The sequence below is a fragment of the Nerophis ophidion genome, linkage group LG03 (assembly GCF_033978795.1).
Source record: "Nerophis ophidion isolate RoL-2023_Sa linkage group LG03, RoL_Noph_v1.0, whole genome shotgun sequence".
Taxonomy (NCBI): domain Eukaryota; kingdom Metazoa; phylum Chordata; class Actinopteri; order Syngnathiformes; family Syngnathidae; genus Nerophis; species Nerophis ophidion.
In genome coordinates, this window is record NC_084613.1 from 4602579 (window position 1) to 4621300 (window position 18722).

Genomic DNA, 18722 nt, shown 5'->3' on the forward strand with positions numbered 1-18722 from the left:
TTTGAGTCGTTTGAGAAAAGCGCTATATAAATATAATTCACTTCACTTCACTTCCTTATCCGAGCCCCCGAATTTAACCTAGTCAGTATCAAGAGCCAAGATTCATTAGAGGCGAGCTACCCATAAACGGCAAGATCTGTGATTTTGAACAGTCTTACGAGATAGGCTTTAGTTTAGTTTAGTTTATTAAGGATCCCCATTAGTCTACACCGCAGTGGAGACTATTCTTCCTGGGGTCCAGGCAGAATAGTCAATTGAATAATAAATTGTCATAATACAAAAATAGCAACAACAAAGAACCAAAAAAATACTAATAACTTTTGTTACATAATAATTTTCATACCAAAGATAAAAATAGCAATATAAAAATAGATATACCGTACACATTTTTGCAAAAATAAAACAAAGAACCAATGGCCTAAAATATACACATTAAGTGTACCAAAGACAAACAATTAGTGATGAAAAAGTATCATCCATCCATTTTCTGCCGCTTATCCCATAATCAATAAAATACTCAATAGTCAATAAAAACAGTCATGACAATAGGTACAATCTAGAATAATCTCTTTACGCAATACTTTTCCTTTTAGTTCTTAAAGCCCACTATGCTGGTGATTGATAGCAGATATTGTGGAAGTCTATTCCAGTAAGTGATTGCCCGATACATTACAGTCTTTTTCAAAACATCACTTTTGGGTTTAAGACGGGTGAGAACACCTCTTTGGGCTAGCCTGGTACCGTAGTTGTGACTGTCACTGGCCTGGTACCGTAGTTGTGACTGTCACTGGCCTGGTACCGTAGTTGTGACTGTCACTAGCCTGGTACCGTAGTTGTGACTGTCACTAGCCTGGTACCGTAGTTGTGACTGTCACTAGCCTGGTACCGTAGTTGTGACTGTCACTAGCCTGGTATCGTAATTGTGACTGTCACTGGCCTGGTACCGTAATTGTGACTGTCACTGGCCTGGTACCGTAGTTGTGACTGTCACTGGCCTGGTACCGTAGTTGTGACTGTCACTGGCCTGGTACCGTAGTTGTGACTGTCACTGGCCTGGTACCGTAGTTGTGACTGTCACTGGCCTGGTACCGTAATTGTGACTGTCACTGGCCTGGTACTGTAGTTGTGACTGTCACTGGCCTGGTACCGTAGTTGTGACTGTCACTGGCCTGGTACCGTAGTTGTGACTGTCACTGGCCTGGTACCGTAGTTGTGACTGTCACTGGCCTGGTACCTTAGTTGTGACTGTCACTGGCCTGGTACCGTAGTTGTGACTGTCACTAGCCTGGTACCGTAGTTGTGACTGTCACTAGCCTGGTACCGTAATTGTGACTGTCACTGGCCTGGTACCGTAGTTGTGACTGTCACTGGCCTGGTACTGTAGTTGTGACTGTCACTGGCCTGGTACCGTAGTTGTGACTGTCACTGGCCTGGTACTGTAGTTGTGACTGTCACTAGCCTGGTACCGTAGTTGTGACTGTCACTGGCCTGGTACCGTAGTTGTGACTGTCACTGGCCTGGTACTGTAGTTGTGACTGTCACTAGCCTGGTACCGTAGTTGTGACTGTCACTGGCCTGGTACTGTAGTTGTGACTGTCACTAGCCTGGTACCGTAGTTGTGACTGTCACTAGCCTGGTACCGTAGTTGTGACTGTCACTAGCCTGGTACTGTAGTTGTGACTGTCACTAGCCTGGTACCGTAGTTGTGACTGTCACTAGCCTGGTACCGTAGTTGTGACTGTCACTGGGAAGCAAGAGCTGAGAATACAGATATGAAGGTTTATGGTATGTAAAGATGTTTTTTTAAAAATAGAATCAAACTACACGCTAGTCCAGGGGTCGGGAACCTTTTTGGCTGAGAGAGCCATGAAAGCCAAATATTTAAAAATGTATTTCCGTGAGAGCCATATAATATTTTTTAACACTGAATACAACTAAATGTGTGCATTTTTAAGTACGACCAACATGTTTAGAGTATAATAAATCCCTTATTCATTTTAATAACATTATTATTCTGAAGTTAACCAATAATAAATCGAATACTTCTTACCATTAATGCGACTTCTTGAACAAGTCTGGTAGAAAACGGATGGATGGATAAAATGCATGAGAATGTTTTGTATAGGTAGGTCTTTATTGTCATTGCAACAAGTACAACGAAACTTTGTTTTCCGCACAAACCTGTTCAAGATTAGACAAACAAATAGTGTACAGGGTTACAGAACGAGAACGCTGATGGGTCGCCATAAGGCGCCCCGTAAAAGATGGGAAAAAGGTCAACGCTGGGGAAGGATGAGTAAAAAAATACAATCCAGACTGGGCTCCTAAGGGGGCCCAGTTCGGAGTGAGAAAAAACCCTCCATAGCAAAGCACATCTACATATTACAACATACATCTGGAGATATTTAGTAACAGAGGGAAGGTATTTGAAGGTCATGGTGGTAGGTCGTAGCTCTCAGGCGCTGACCATCCATTCATCACCCCTACGGGATTGCATCGAGGGCGTTGGATTGGGGGACAGGAGGGTGTATGTGTGGCGTATATTTTTTTTGTGGATGTGTGTGTGTCTCTGTTCCGCGGCCTTGATGTATTTGCCGTCGCTTGTCCAAAGTTCACAACAACAGGTGTGTGTCCATGAGAGACAAAAAAGGGACTTTGTTGTGTCTTCCTGCAGTGATCTTCGGGAGAGTCTCGAAGCCAGGGAAAAAATCCAAGTTGAAATGATTTGTATGCGAGTGAAAATAAAATTTGCTTTTCACTCTAAAATTGTCTATGACTGGTCCTCAAAAACTGCGGGGTAGACAGTCCGATGTAATCCAGTTCTTCCCGCATCCTCCAATCATTTGTGGAAGCTTTGGGGTACTTTGAAGACTGCCAGCAACTTCCAATTTGTCGACAAACCGGAGCAACGCTTACTCCAATAAGCAGAAGTCCTGTTGTCATAATTTCGAATAGGTGGATATCTTCACGTCCTCGACAGAAAAGGGTCGCCAGGCACGCGGCCCTCCTTCTTCTCCCAAGAGTCCGTCGTGTGTCCAGCAACAACCGCTTCGTCACGACAAGATCTTGCCAATTTTGTTGAGGCCAGTTAAATAGTTCCAATGTTTAGATTTGGAGAGCAGTGCAAAAAGAGGCAACAAGAAAGTTAAGACAAGACAAAACAAAGAAGCAAGCAGGAGAGATAAGGGAGAGGAAAGGGGAGCGTCCACCCTCGGTGAGTGCCAGAGAGAAAAAAAACTATTTTGAACGTTATTTTTAGCTCTGTGCTTACTAGCGGAATTATTCATAATTATCGTGTTAAGCCAGGGGTGTCCACCGCACACTGAAAAATCAGAGCAAGCGGGGGCCATTTTCATAATTTTATTTTAAAAAACACTCACTTATGATCCCGGAGACCCCAAAGGGTTTTGGTCAAAAGAAAAAATATTAAAAATGTGTCATTATTCAGTACTATAATTTTTTATTATTATGCAAGTTTTAAATCTCTAGATCAACATTAAAAAAAAATAAAAATGGAAAAAACACTAAATATGCAATATTTTCACCCAATAACTTTTTTAGGTGGGATGTTTGAGATTATATAATAATTGGAGCCTTAATTTTGGATTTTGATTCATTATTATTTTTGGAGCAATGACACTTAAAAACAAATCACAGTAAAATAATTGGGGGTCCAAAAGTGTCCTCTTTATTAAAGTGTTAAACTATACAATTTTTTTACTGTTTACTTTTAGCACAATAATCTCGAGATCAACTTCAGATATATCCGTCAATTTTAAGTTTTATTGTTGTTTATGTTTTGTTTGTTTTAGGCCCTTCTTTAAAAAAAAAAAAAAAACAGCTCAGTTTTTTAAATGGTATAACACAAAATATGTAACATTTTCCCCCAAAAATATCTCAAAGTGGAATATTTAATGTGATGTAATCAAAGCCTTGCATAGGTCAATCATTCAAAATGACATTGTTTTTTGATTTATTATTATTTTTTAAAGAAAGAAACAGCCTGCATGGCAGCTTTGTGTTATAAGAGTAAGCATTGCAACAATTTCTTGTTACATTTCACCTCTTTGCTCTTTTATACCACTTTTTATGTTTTTTACTCTTTTTTAATTGTATTCTTAAAATGTGCCGTGGGGCCGTTAAAAAATGACCGGCAGGCCGCACTTTGGACAGCCCTGTGTTAAGCAATGTCAGCTAAGATTTATCTGAGAGCCAGATGCAGTCATCAAAAGAGCCACATCTGGCTCTAGAGCCATAGGTTCCCTACCCCTGCGCTAGTCTTTCAGCAACTTTCATCCATGACAATTCATGATGCATGATCTCAATGCCAGTCCTAAATGAGCAATGGAGAGCTAGTCTGGCAGCTCTGTTTTGGGTAAGCTGGATTTTATTTAGATCTTGTTTAGATGCATTAGACCAGATTGCTGGCCAGTAGTCGATATGTGACAATACAAGGGATTGTATAACTTGCTTCATAGTTGTGTTAGTTAAAAAATAGGTACTTCTTCTTATGATTGAAATGCTTCTGCTCATTTTTGTTACTATGTTTTTAATGTGAGTAGCCCAAGATAGTCTTTCATCTATTGCAGGGGTCGGGAACCTTTTTAGCTGAGAGAGCCAAGAAGCCAAATATTTTAAAATGTATTTCCGTAAGAGCCGTAAAATATTTTTTTTAACCCTGAACACAACTAAAGGCGTGCATTTTTAAGTCAGACTAACATTTCGAGAGTATAATAGGTCTCTTATTGTTTGTAATAACATTGTTATTCTGAAGCTAACTGTGGAGGAGGTGAGGCCTGCGGGCCTGCAGCGAAGCAGGGTGTTTCCAGGACCGGCCTCGAAATCAGCGACAGGTGCGTAGACGGCCCACCTGGGCCTTGTTACCTAATCATATGTTATAAGCAGCAGCCAGGAGGAGAGACGGGGTTGGTGCTGGAGCCAGAGCGCCAGCGAGAACGAAAGAGAAAAAGACAACTGCTGGAAAGCAACTGAGAGACTTATTGAAAAATGAAACAATACTGTAACTCTGAAACAGGGTCTCATGTCGGTTCTTGGTGGTCTGAAGAACCCCCAGGAGGGCAAGCCCCACACTAATCAATAATAAATAAATAACTTCTTACCATCAACGCAACTTCTTGAACAGGTGCGGTAGAAACGGATGGATGGATTAAAAATGCACAAGGATGTTTAATATTTTGAACATCATTTTTAACCCTTGTATTATGTTGGAAAAAAATGACATTGATTATGTTGCGGGTTGTTTTGACCCGTACTGTGTAAATGCACTCAAAACAGTCAAGAAAACAGGTTAAACCAATAACAGTTTTATTTTAGGTTATACAAACATTTTGAAAAGTGACATACATTACATTTTTTATTCCAATTGGATTATGTTAAGGGTCAATTTGACCCATTTCAGTTTTTGTGTTTATCAAAGTACTGGTTATCCTTTCTTTTTCTTGCTGAAATCTGGTGACTTTTCCTCATCTAGGTTCATGAACTGGTGTGTAAATCTGGACACTTTGTTGTGTAGTGGAATATTTGTGCAGAGTTTGTATAAAAAGACGATGTTGCGAGTCATTTTGACCCAGGCGCTTTAATGTGGGTAAATAGCTGTTCAGATCCAAAAATAAACATGTCTCCTTGATGTACTTTTTACTTTGATGTACAATTGTTTGTATTTTGATTGTCTCTGAGACCCAGAGCCAGGTGTGTGATGAGAGGGAACTTTCTCACACTTGTCCTTGTCTCCTCAGATGTCATCCTTCTGGAGCTAATTTTTGGTGAGTTGGTCAAAGAGATGACATGAGAACAGTGACAAGGACATGTGTGAGAAAGTTCCCTCTCTTCACACACCTGGCTCTGGGTCTCAGAGGCAATTAAAATACAAACAACTGTACATCAAAGTAAAAAGTACATCAAAGAGACTTGTTTATTTTGGCTATTTACCCACATTAAAGCGTCTGGGTCAAAATGACCCGCAACATCATCTTTGTATACAAACTCTGCAAGACATTCCACTACACAACAAAGTGTCCAGATTTTACACACCAGTTCATGACCCTAGATGAGAAAAAGTCACCAAATTTCAGCAAGAAAAAGAAAGGATAACCAGTACTTTGATCAACACAAAAATTGAAATGGGTCAAATTGACCCTCAACATAATAGAAGGGTTAACACTGATTAAAAGTGGAATTATTCATTATTTATCGTGTTAAGCAGAGTCAGGTCAAATTTACCTGAGAGCCGGATGCAGGCATCAAAAGAGCCACATCTGGCTCCCGAGCCATAGGTTCACTACCCCTGATCTATTGTAACTCCCAGCAACCTGGCCTCTTTAACTTGTTCAACATGAACTCCGTTCAGAGAAACATTTAGTAAGCGTTCCTTTCTATGAGCATGTTTTGAGCAAATAACAAGACATTTTGTTTTGGAAATATTAAGTTTCATCTTATTTTCTGTAACCCATTTTGAAATCCGCATGACCTCATCTTGTAGTTTACTGCTCAGGTCTGTGCAATTATCTGCATGTGCATATATTGTCGTGTCATCTGCGTAAATTGCACGGCAACTATTCTTTAAAATATATATCATTTACAAATATTGAGTATAATAAAGGTCCCAAGCAACTTCCCTGTGGAATACCACAATATAATGTTTTAATATTTGAAAGGGTTCCATTATGACACATTGCTGTCTGTTGACTCGGTAGCTTTTTGTCCTTCTCTACTGGGTAGATCACGGAAGGAAGCGGGACAGACGCCGACCCACCACAGGGTTGTAGAACTTGGCTAATTGCCTCGCCATCCAGCTGAGTAGAGCCCACATCGGTGGGGCAGCCGGTAAGACCGTCTGACCCGAGGGGACATGACCCGTTGAACGGAGTGCTGGATTTTGACTCACAATACGTATTGTGCGTCAAATACCGGATTCTAACCGTAGACACAGAATCATCATACTGCTGTGATTATATGCATCAACCGTTAATTCAAGGCTAAGGCAAAATATCCATCCATCCATCCATCTTCTTCCGCTTATCCGAGGTCGGGTCGCGGGGGCAGCAGCCTAAGCAGGGAAGCCCAGACTTCCCTTTCCCCAGGCCAGCCGGGAGACGTAGTCTTCCCAACGTGTCCTGGGTCTTCCCCGTGGCCTCCTACCGGTTGGACGTGCCCTAAACACCTCCCTAGGGAGGCGTTCGGGTGGCATCCTGACCAGATGCACGAACCACCTCATCTGGCTCCTCTCCATGTGGAGGAGCAGCGGCTTTACTTTGAGTTCCTCCCGGATGACAGAGCTTCTCACCCTATCTCTAAGGGAGAGACCTGGAAACTCATTTGGGCCGCTTGTACCCGTGATCTTATCCTTTCGGTCATGACCCAAAGCTCATGACCATAGGTGAGGATGGGAACGTAGATCGACCGGTAAATTGAGAGCTTTGCCTTCCGGCTCAGCTCCTTCTTCACCACAACAGATCGGTACAACGTCCGCATTACTGAAGACGCCGCATTGATCCGCCTGTCGATCTCACGATCCACTCTTCCCTCACTCCTGAACAAGACTCCTAGGTACTTGAACTCCTCCACTTGGGGCAGGGTCTCTTCCCCAACCCGGAGATGGCATTCCACCCTTTTCCGGGAGAGAACCATGGACTCGGATTTGGAGGTGCTGATTCTCATTCCGGCGGCTTCACACTCGGCTGCGAACCGATCCAGTGAGAGCTGAAGATCCCGGCCAGATGAAGCCAACAGGACCACATCGTCTGCAAAAAGCAGAGACAAAAGGCAAAATATCCAAATATATATCATGTATCGCGATATGGCCTAAAAATATCGATATATTAAAAAAAAGGCCATTTCTTCCAGCCCTACATACAATCCAAAGAACAGGGTCCCCACAGTGAAACCTGTTTAGGATATTTCAGTGCATTTGGAACTTGGAATCCTAAAAATGGGTATGGATATGGGTCGCCACCTTGTATTTCAACATGAGAACAACCAGAAAACCTACGTCACTCCCGGTGAAGAACTACCTCCAGAAGGCCATCGAGAATCTTTGAGGATAATTAAAGACCAAGGTCCATGGCAGGAAACAGTCAACTCTTGCAGAGCTTGAGAGGTTTGCCATAGAACAGGGGTAGAGAACCTATGGCTCTAGAGCCAGATGTGGCTCTTTTGATGACTTCATCTGGCTCTCTGATAAATCTTAGCTGACATTGCTTAACACAGAGCTGTCCAAAGTGCGGCCTGCCGGTCATTTTTTAACGGCCCCACAACACATTTTAAGAGTACAATTAAAAAAGAATAAAAAACATAAAAAGCGGTATAAAGGAGCAAACAGGTGAAATGTAACAAGAAATTGTTGCAATGCCTACTCTTATAACACAAAGCTGCCATGCAGGCTGTTTCTTTCTTTAAAAAAGAATAATAAATCAAAAACAATGTCATTTTGAATGATTGACCTATACAAGGTTTTGATTACATCACATTAAATATTCCACTTTGAGATATCTTTTTGGGGAAAATGTTGCATATTTTGTGTTATACCATTTAAAAAAGGGCCTAAAACAAACAAAACATAAACAACAATAAAACTTAAAATTGACGGATATATCTGAAGTTGATCTCGAGATTATTGTGCTAAAAGTAAACAGTAAAAAATATTGTACAATTTATTTTTTAACACTTTAATAAATAGGACACTTTTGGACCCCCAATTATTTTAGTGTGATTTGTTTTTAAGTGTCATTGCTCCAAAAATAATAATGAATCAAAATCCAAAATTAAGGCTCCAATTATTATATAATCTCAAACATCCCACCTAAAAAAGTTATTGGGTGAAAATATTGCATATTTAGTGTTTTTTCCATTTTTTTTTTCTGATGTTGATCTAGAGATTTAAAACTTGCATAATAATGAAAATTAGAATACTGAATAATGACACATTTTTAATATTTTTTTTTTGACCGGGATCATAACTGAGTGGAGGCCTAAATGTATATTTTTTATACATTGGTTTTTAAAATAAAAATTATGAAAATGGCCCCCGCTTGCTCTGATTTTTCAGTGTGCGGTGGGCACCCCTGGCTTAACACGATAATTATGAATAATTCCGCTAGTAAGCACAGAGCTAAAAATAACGTTCAAAATACAAAACATTCTCATGCATTTTATCCATCCATCCGTTTTCTACCAGACTTGTTCAAGAAGTCGCATTAATGGTAAGAAGTATTCGATTTATTATTGGTTAACTTCAGAATAATAATGTTATTAAAACGAATAAGGGATTTATTATACTCTAAACATGTTGGTCTTACTTGAAAATGCACACATTTAGTTGTATTCAGTGTTAAAAAATATTATATGGCTCTCACGGAAATACATTTTTAAATACTCTCAACCAAAAAGGTTCCCGACCCCTGCCATAGAAGAATGGGCTGAGATTGCTCAGGTGGTGTGTGTAAGACTTGTGGAAAACTGTGTACAGTAAAAGGCAGGCCTTTACAGTAAAAATGACACACAATCGCCTATTAGCTTCATGGGGGCGAATAATTTTGACTCTGGTCATTTTTGGTTAACATGAAATAACTTTGTTCCTGTGTGCAAAAGAAAATATTGGAAGGAAGCATCCTAAATGAAAGTAGGATACTTGGGAAAGCTGTGTTAATGCTTTGCTCTCTTGAACAGCACTTGGGAAATATTTATTAAAAAAATCAAATGCAAAATATTATATCCTGAATCTTAAAGGGGAACATTATCAGCAGACCTATGTAAGCGTCAATATATACCTTGATGGTGCAGAAAAAAGACCATCTATTTTTTTAAACGATTTCCGAACTCTAAATGGGTGAATTTTGGCGAATTAAACGCCTTTCTGTGTATCGCTCTGGAGGGGATGACGTCAGAATATGATGTCGCTGAGGTACAACACCCGCCATTTTCATTTTCAACACATTACAAACACCGGGTCTCAGCTCTGTTATTTTCCGGTTTTTTGACTATTTTTTTGGAACCTTGGAGACATCATGCCTCGTGGGTGTGTTGTCGGAGGGTGTAACAACACTAACAGGGAGGGATTCAAGTTGCACCACTGGCCCGAAGATGTCAAAGTGCCTGCCGCCAGACCCCCATTGAATGTGCTGGAGTTTTCTCCACATTTTACCGGCGATGCTAAGGCAGACATGGCACAGAGATGTATGGATAACCTGCAGATGCATTTGCAACGATAGTCAACGAAATCACAAAGGTGAGTTTTGTTGATGTTGACTGCCAGCTAATCGATGCTAACATGCTACGCTAATCGATGCTAACATGCTATTTACCGGCGGTGCTAAAGCAGACATGGTACAGAGATGTATGGATAACCTGTAGATGCATTTGCAACTATATTACATTTCCTTCCACCCACATTTAATGCGAAACAAACACTTACCAATCGACGGATTTAAGTTGCTCCAGTGTCAAAAGATGCGAAAGTCCTGATCGTTTGGTCCGCACATTTTACCGGCGATGCTAACGCAGCTATTCGGCCATGCTATGGCTATGAATAGCGTCAATAGCTATTCGCTCAATAGCTTCAGTTTCTTCTTCAATATTTTCATACTCCAACCATCTGTTTCAATACATGCGTAATCTGTTGAATCGCTTAAGTCGCTGAAATCCGAGTTTTAATCCGAGCTAATGTCGCTATATCTTGCTTTGGTATTCCCATTGTTTGTTTACATTGGCAGCACTGTGACGTCATAGGGAAATGGCCAGTGTCTTCGCAGAGAGCGAAAATAAGGCACTTTAAAGCTTTATTTAGGGATATTCCGGGACCGGTAAAATTTTGAAAAAAACTTCAAAAAATACAACAAGCCACTGGGAACTTATTTTTATTGTTTTTAACCCTTTTGAAATTGTGATAATGTTCCCCTGTAACATTACGAAACAGTTACTTTTTTAACCAGTAGCTAAAATAAGGTGGGCTGGCTGGATGCTTACTTGGTCAGACCTGTTCCGCAGTCCGGATCCGGTCCATGGTCCGAACTTCAGAGAAGCCCTACATTAGACCGTTAGTGTTTCTGCCGGAGTCCATTTAAAAAGAACAAGTTATTCTCCAGTGTGTGTCCGCATGTGCCGTAACAATTCCTGTTTTTTTAAAAAGTATTTTGCACAAACTGAACAACCAAAGGTTTTTTCTTCTGTGTGTGTTCTCATGTGCGTTTGCATTCTATATTTGTTCGAGAATTTTTTTCCACACGCCGAACAACTGAAATGCTTTTCTTCTGTATGTATTGTCATGTGTCGAGTCAAGCAAGAGTTCCTAAAAAAGCCCTTCGCACAAACTGGACAACTGAAAGTTTTCTCTTCTGTGTGTATTCTCATGTGTCGAGTTAAACTAGAGTTTCTAAAGAAGCCTTTTCTGCAAAGCGAACAACTGAAAGGTTTGTCTCCTGTGTGTGTCAGACTGTGGGACAGCATCGTTTCCCTTTTTGAGAATTTTTTGCCACAGTCCGAACAACTGAAAGGTTTTTCTCCTGTGTGTGTCTGCGTGTGTCGCGCCAAATCAGAGTTTCTGACAAAGCCTTTGGCACAAACGGAACAACTGTAAGGAGTTTCCCCTGTGTGTGTTTTCATGTGCATTTTCAAAGTACTTTTGTCAAAGAAACGTTTGCCGCAAACAGAACAACTAAATGGTCTTTCTCCTGTGTGTGTTCTCATATGTGACAGCATCCTTACCCTTTGGAAGAACTTTTTCGGGCACACTGAACAACTGAAAGGTCTTTCTCCTCTTTCCGTATTTACATTAACGTGTGATGTTGTGTCGTCACTGTCCGACAGTGGCGCAATGAGGTTTTCTTCCTCTGATCCTCCACAGTGGTCTCCATCACCTTCCGTTGTGTGTTGTGGTGAGCCGCTGCTTGAAGGTTCCATGGATCTGTTCTTCTCACTTGGACTGTGCTGAAGCTGTGAGGACTCAGGTGGTTTGTCTTCATGGTCTTCAGTTTTCACAGAGACAACAGTCAGTGGAAACTTGGTGAGATCAGCCTCCTCCTGTCCTGGAAGACACTCTTCCTCCTGAGTGATCCAGAGTTCTTCCTCTTCCTCTTTAATGTGGCGGGGCTGTGGATCTTCCATCTTCAAAGTGGAGCTCACCTCCAGCAAGTTAGGGTATGTTTTTTCTTGACAACCAAGCAGCTGCTGGTCATCTGAAATAGAAATAAAAATATATTTATATGCAACTGTCACAGCATTGCTCCTACTTCATTACACTCTAGCTTTCCCAATCACAACTATACTGCAAAACCCTGAATATTCAATTTACTTCTACTAGCAAATTAATCCTTTGTGGACTCCTTTGAATAACCAGAGCTGTGGACTTGAGTCACATGACTTGGACTCGAGTCAGACTCAAGGATGACTTTAGACTGGACTTGACAAAATGTTAAAGGGGAACATAATCACCAGACCTATGTAAGCGTCAATATATACCTTGATGTTGCAGAAAAAAGACCATATATTTTTTAACCGATTCCCGAACTCTAAATGGGTGAATTTTGGCGAATTAAACGCCTTTCTATTATTCGCACTCGGAGCGATGACGTCACAACGTGACAGAGGTAGTCAAGCCGCCATTTTCTTCAACTCAGATTCAAGCATTTTTCAAACCTTGAAAACACAACATTAAAATCCAAGGTTTTTAAGCACCCGTACGAACCCTGACGACATTAAAGGGGAACATTATCAGCAGACCTATGTAAGCGTCAATATATACCTTGATGGTGCAGAAAAAAGACCATCTACTTTTTTAACCGATTCCCGAACTCTAAATGGGTGAATTTTGGCGAATTAAACGCCTTTCTATTATTCGCACTCGGAACGATGACGTCACAACGTGACATAGGTAGTTAATCCGCCATTTTCTTCAACTAAAATTCAAACATTTTTCAAACCTTGAAAACACAACATTAAAATTGTGGTGGGTAGTAGTGGCTTTCAGTAGGCCTTAAAGCACAACACACATGAGAACACAAACAATCTCAATGTGTTAAAGGGGAACATTATCAGCAGACCTATGTAAGCGTCAATATATACCTTGATGGTGCAGGAAAAATACCATCTACTTTTTTAACCGATTTCCGAACTCTAAATGGGTGAATTTTGGCGAATTAAAAGCCTTTCTGTTTATCGCGCTGGAGGCGATGACGTCAGAATGTGACCTCGCCGAGGTAACACACCCACCATTTTCATTTTCAACACATTACAAACACCGGGTCTCAGATCTGTTATTTTCCGTTTTTTTGACTATTTTTTGGAACCTTGGAGACATCATGCCTCGTCGGTGTGTTGTCGGAGGGTGTAACAACACTAACAGGGAGGGATTCAAGTTGCACCACTGGCCCGAAGATGCCAAAGTGGCAAGAAATCTTCCGCCAGACCCCCATTGAATGTGCCAGAGTGTCTCCACATTTTACCGGCGATGCTAAGGCAGACATGGCGCAGAGATGTATGGATAACCTGCAGATGCATTTGCAACGATAGTCAACGAAATCACAAAGGTGAGTTTTGTCGATGTTGACTGGCAGATAATCTATGCTAACATGCTACACTAATCGATGCTAACATGCTATTTACCGGCGGTGCTAAAGCAGACATGGCACAAAGATGTATGGATAACCTGTAGATGCATTTTCAACGATAGTCAACGAAATCACAAAGGTGAGTTTTGTTGATGTTCACTGCCAGCTAATCGATGCTAACATGCTATTTACCGGCGGTGCTAAAGCAGACATGGTACAGAGATGTATGGATAACCTGTAGATGTATTTACAACTATATTATGTTTCCTTACACCCACATTTAATGCGAAACAAACACTTACCAATCGACGGATTTAAGTTCCTCCAGTGTCAAAAGATGCGAAAGTCCTGATCGTTTGGTCCGCACATTTTACCGGCGATGCTAACGCAGCTATTCGTCCACGCCATGACTATGAATTCACTCAATAGCTTCAGTTTCTTCTTCAATACTTTCATACTCCAACCATCTGTTTCAATACATGCGTTATCTGTTGAATCGCTTAAATCACTGAAATCCGAGTTTGAATCCGAACTAATGTCACTATATCTTGCTGTGGTATTCCCATTGTTTGTTTACATTGGCAGCACTGTGTGACGTCACAGGGAAATGGCCAGTGTCTTCGCAGAGAGCGAAAATAAGGCACTTTAAAGCTTTATTTAGGGATATTCCGAGACCGGTAAAATTTTGAAAAAAAATTCAAAAAATACAACAAGCCACTGGGAACTGATTTTTATTGTTTTCAACCCTTTTGAAATTCTGATAATGTTCCCCTTTAAAAGGGGACTGCATTTTTGGGGGGAGTTTTGCCTATTGTTTACAATACGTTACGTGGGTATCGCAGGTTACTGAAAGGATCATTCCCCCGGGATGCAAACGGACCACTCCGGACAGGACTTGGAGGTAGGAACATAATTTATTTGTAGAACTCAAACAAGTACCAAAAATTGTAAACAAGCCAGAGAAAGAACAAGAACGTTTGATATATATACCTATAAAGGTATATACAGTATTGGCGTATATATAGACTTTAAGGACAACAACCAAATGACTTAAATCGAAGTAGAAATAATTACAATGTTAGACCCTGAGAAAGAATGTTGAACCCTGATGAACATGAGTTACAAACATTGTATTAGATAATACCTGGATGTTGTGCTTACTTGGACTGTGATGAAGCTCTGCAGACTCAGGTGGTTTGTCTTCGTAGTCTTCGGTCTTCACAGAGACGACAGTCAGTGGAAACTTGGTGAGATCAGCCTCCTCCTGCCCTAGAAGACACTTTTCCTCCTGAGTGATCCAGATATTCTCCTCTTCCTCTTTAACATGGGTAGCCTGTGGCTCCTCCTCTTCCTCTTTTACATGAAGGGGTAGTGGATCTCCTTCTTCAATATGAGGGGGCTGCTGGATGTCTGTTGGGTAAATAAGCAAATACAAAATAATAGAGACTAGAAGTAGCTTTTGATCGACACGGGCCACACAATGAGATTAATTGTGTTCTCCTGTGTGTTGTGTTAAAAGTGTGTAACAAAACAACCAAGGAAAAAGTTTATTTTGTCCAAGGCATAAAATTGCTCCCAAAGCGGTACAGTGGGTACCGTATTTTTCGGAGTATAAGTCGCTCCGGAGTATAAGTCGCACCTGCCGAAAATGCATAATAAAGAAGGAAAAAAACATATATAAGTCGCACTGGAGTAAAAGTCGCATTTTTGGGGGGGGAAATTTGTTTGATAAAACCCAACACCTACTGTGCAATACAACCCTTCAAGTGCAATACGTCCGTCACTGATTGTTATTTATTACTTCGGTACTCCTGTCTTGCTGTGTATATTGTACAGTATTTGTATTTTGTACTTCTATAGTGTTTTGTATATTGTACAGAATTGCTTATTATTTTTATTGGATAGTAGTCTGTTTATTTCAATTGTTAGTTTTTCCTTTATTACCTCTTATGTCATTTATTTCACCCCATATTTGTTCCCACTACCGCACCTTAAGTTGGAGTCTTTAATCTCGTTGTATGCAAATATAATGACAATAAAGTTCATTCTATTCTATTCTATTCTAACACCAAGAATAGACATTTGAAAGGCAATTTAAAATAAATAAAGAATAATGAACAACAGGCTGAATAAGTGTTGAGGCATAAATAACCAACTGAGAAGATGCCTGCTATGTTAACGTAACATATTATGGTAAGAGTCATTCAAAATAACTATAACATATAGAACATGCTATACCTTTACCAAACAATCTGTCACTCCTAATCGCTAAATCCCATGAAATCTTATATGTCTAGTCCAGGGGTCGGCAACCCAAAATGTTGAAATGGGATTTTTCTGTCTCAAATAGCGAATAGCTATTGACGCTATTCATAGCCATAGCATGGCCGAATAGCTGCGTTAGCATCGCCGGTAAAATGTGCGGACCAAACGATCAGGACTTTCGCATCTTTTGACACTGGAGCAACTTAAATCCGTCGATTGGTAAGTGTTTTTTTCGCATTAAATGTGGATGGAAGGAAACGTAATATAGTTGCAAATGCATCTGCAGGTTATCCATACATCTCTGTGCCATGTCTGCTTTAGCATCGCCGGTCAAATGTGGAGACACTCTGGCACATTCAATGGGGGTCTGGCGGCAGACACTTTGGCATCTTGGGGCCAGTGGTGCAACTTGAATCCCTCCCTGTTAATGTTGTTACACCCTCCGACAACACACCGACGAGGCATCATGTCTCCAAGGTTCCAAAAAATAGTCGAAAAAACGGAAAATAACAGAGCTGAGACCCGGTGTTTGTAATGTGTTGAAAATGAAAATGGTGGGTGTGTTACCTCGGCGACGTCACATTCTGACGTCATCGCTTCCAGAGCGATAAACAGAAAGGCGTTTAATTCGCCAAAATTCACCCATTTAGAGTCCGTAAATCGGTTAAAAAAATAGATGGTCTTTTTTCTGCACCATCAAGGTATATATTGACACTTACATAGTTCTGCTGATAATGTTCCCCTTTAAGTACCTGCAGCATCATACACTTGTGTGTGTAAATGTGTTTTTATGAGGTTTTCAAAAATAAAGCTCTCTTGATGAAAGTGTACCTCTGTGAAAATGTATTCATAATTTATAATATTTATATTCAAGTTCATAGATTTGATATTTATATTCTATTTGAAAACAGCCCTGTGAGGAATTTATAGTAAAGTTCATAAAAAGTTAATAGAATTAAAATTGATGGAGAATATCCGACTATTTCATTCAGAAAGACTGTAGGTTAGCTAGCTCATTTAAAATATTCTAAACTTTTTTTCGACCCTGCCTTTTTTTTTTTTTTTTTTTAAAGAAAGAATCGGAATCGAGAATCGTCAGGAATCGGAAACGAAACAAAGAATCGGAATCGTTCGAATTCAAACGATACCCAAACCTATTCACCCTTGCCCCAAACTTCATGAATGTTTTTTGCGACCAACAAGAATGTGCTAAGATCACTCTATCACAAAAAATAAGAGTTGTAGAAATGATTGGAAACTCAAGACAGCCATGACATTATGTTCTTTACAAGTGTATGTACACTTTTGACCAGGACTGTACATTGTCAGAAAGGGCTTGTTCTATTTTTAGCCAAAGTGAGACACAGAAAATAATCGGAAGTTGTCTTTATTTGTAAGTTATTATGCCAGGATTTTACCCACTTGGGAATAGATTTTCCTTCAGCTAAAATGAGTTTGGCGCCAATGTTATATGACAACAGACGCTCGCTGGCCCACCACTTCGACTTTAGGTGAATACAACCTGTATACAATGTATTTAAGAATAACGTTATTAATAAATGTGACGTTAGTAAATATGTGAGAGTAAGAAGTAAACAAACCTGTTCTGTGTGACACAACTTGATGTTCCTTGAAAACAGCGTCCAGTAGTTGATGTTGTCGCTCCTTCTCCTCTTTTGTTGGAGAAAGTTCCTCCTCGTACTCTGCAATCGTTCTTTCGCACATTTTCACACAATCACAACACTTTACACTTAAACCTGATCTCTGCTTAGCGACGTGTTGGTAGCTGGTTAGCAGCTAACAAGCTAAGCTAACAAGCTAAGCTACGCTAGCACGAGAAGCAGCAAAGTGCGCCAAGACCCCAGACAAGCGTGTCCCAAAACAAACAATTATTTACGATGGTAACGCTGTTAAACAACAATTATTTGTACATGTACGCCCTGATTAAGAACACACAAAACAAAAAACAAAAGCGTATTATCGATCAGACGCCATCTTGCTTTTCATTGTCCCGTTTCGTCACCGCGTGATCGGATCATGGAGCGCGCCTGCGTACTGGCGCTGACGAGACGCGGGGCCGCCATCTTGGAGTGGTGATCCGCTCCATTCAGTGCAATTCATTTGGCAGGAGCAATGAACTGTCAGCGCATTTCATTCATCTTACCTCACTGAATACCACTCATCTTCACGCACTTTTTTTTTCATACGTGTAGCTACGATAAAGGACACATGTTTTATTATTCATAGTTTGCTTAACAGTAGTAGAATATTCCTTTATGCTATAAGTGACCAGACGTCCGAGATCAAAACTATAATCCCAGAGAAGGGGGGAAAAACGGTCAGCTATTTTTAAATTGAAGAAACAATATGATTAGGTTATATATACATGCGTATATCCTTTATTAAAAATAAATTAAATATCTATATGTGTTGTTATGACACACATTTCTAGTTTAAGTTGCTGCCCAGTGGGAGAATATACAAAAATATGTCTCTCTCTGACAAAATATAATAAAGTGATGCATTAATGAAAAGTAAGGAACTCAATGTGGCCTGATGTAGTCTGTCTGTCAGCAATATATATTATATTGTAATAATATTACATTAATATCCATCCATCCATCCATTTCCTACCGCTTGTCCCGGAGCACATCTCAGCTGCACTCGGGCAGAAGGCAGGTACACCTTGGACAATTCGCCACCTCATCGCAGATTATATTAATAATAATGTTATTAATAGATTAATATTAATCATTCATTTTTTAAATTATATTTTCCATCTTATTTCGGGTTAAGAACATAAAAATATGGACATTTGGGCAGATTGGAATTGTTTTAAACAAATCTTATAATGTGTAACACTTGATACGGTCCAGCCCCACCCAGACTGAGTTTGAG

At 40.2% G+C, this 18722-nt stretch overlaps 1 protein-coding gene across 2 annotated transcripts; it reads right to left on the bottom strand.

The window, feature by feature from the left end:
* Positions 1 to 759: 759 nt before the first annotated feature.
* Positions 760 to 17845, bottom strand: LOC133549008 (zinc finger protein 391-like). 2 transcript variants are annotated; one of them, XM_061894059.1, is made up of 4 exons: positions 17426 to 17845; positions 14721 to 14969; positions 11719 to 12188; positions 760 to 3065 (listed from the first exon to the last, which is right to left on the bottom strand). In XM_061894059.1, the coding sequence occupies exons 1-4, from the start codon at positions 17547 to 17549 to the stop codon at positions 3054 to 3056; spliced, it is 855 nt and encodes a 284-aa protein (XP_061750043.1). In that variant the 5' UTR covers positions 17550 to 17845; the 3' UTR covers positions 760 to 3053. The 2 variants fall into 2 exon arrangements, with proteins under 2 accessions (XP_061750043.1, XP_061750042.1); XM_061894058.1 differs by lacking the exon at positions 760 to 3065 and having other exon boundaries at positions 9397 to 12188.
* Positions 17846 to 18722: the final 877 nt, after the last annotated feature.

Bases quoted from the DNA above. Each gene is read 5' to 3' on its own strand.
- LOC133549008 (XM_061894058.1), bottom strand. From the start codon at position 17,549: ATGTGCGAAAGAACGATTGCAGAGTACGAGGAGGAACTTTCTCCAACA. The intron at 14,970-17,425 runs GTTTGTTTACTT...TTTACCCAACAG, and splicing joins AGTTGTGTCACACAGAACAG to ACATCCAGCAGCCCCCTCAT. The intron at 12,189-14,720 runs GTAAGCACAACA...TTTCTATTTCAG, and splicing joins AGAGCTTCATCACAGTCCAA to ATGACCAGCAGCTGCTTGGT.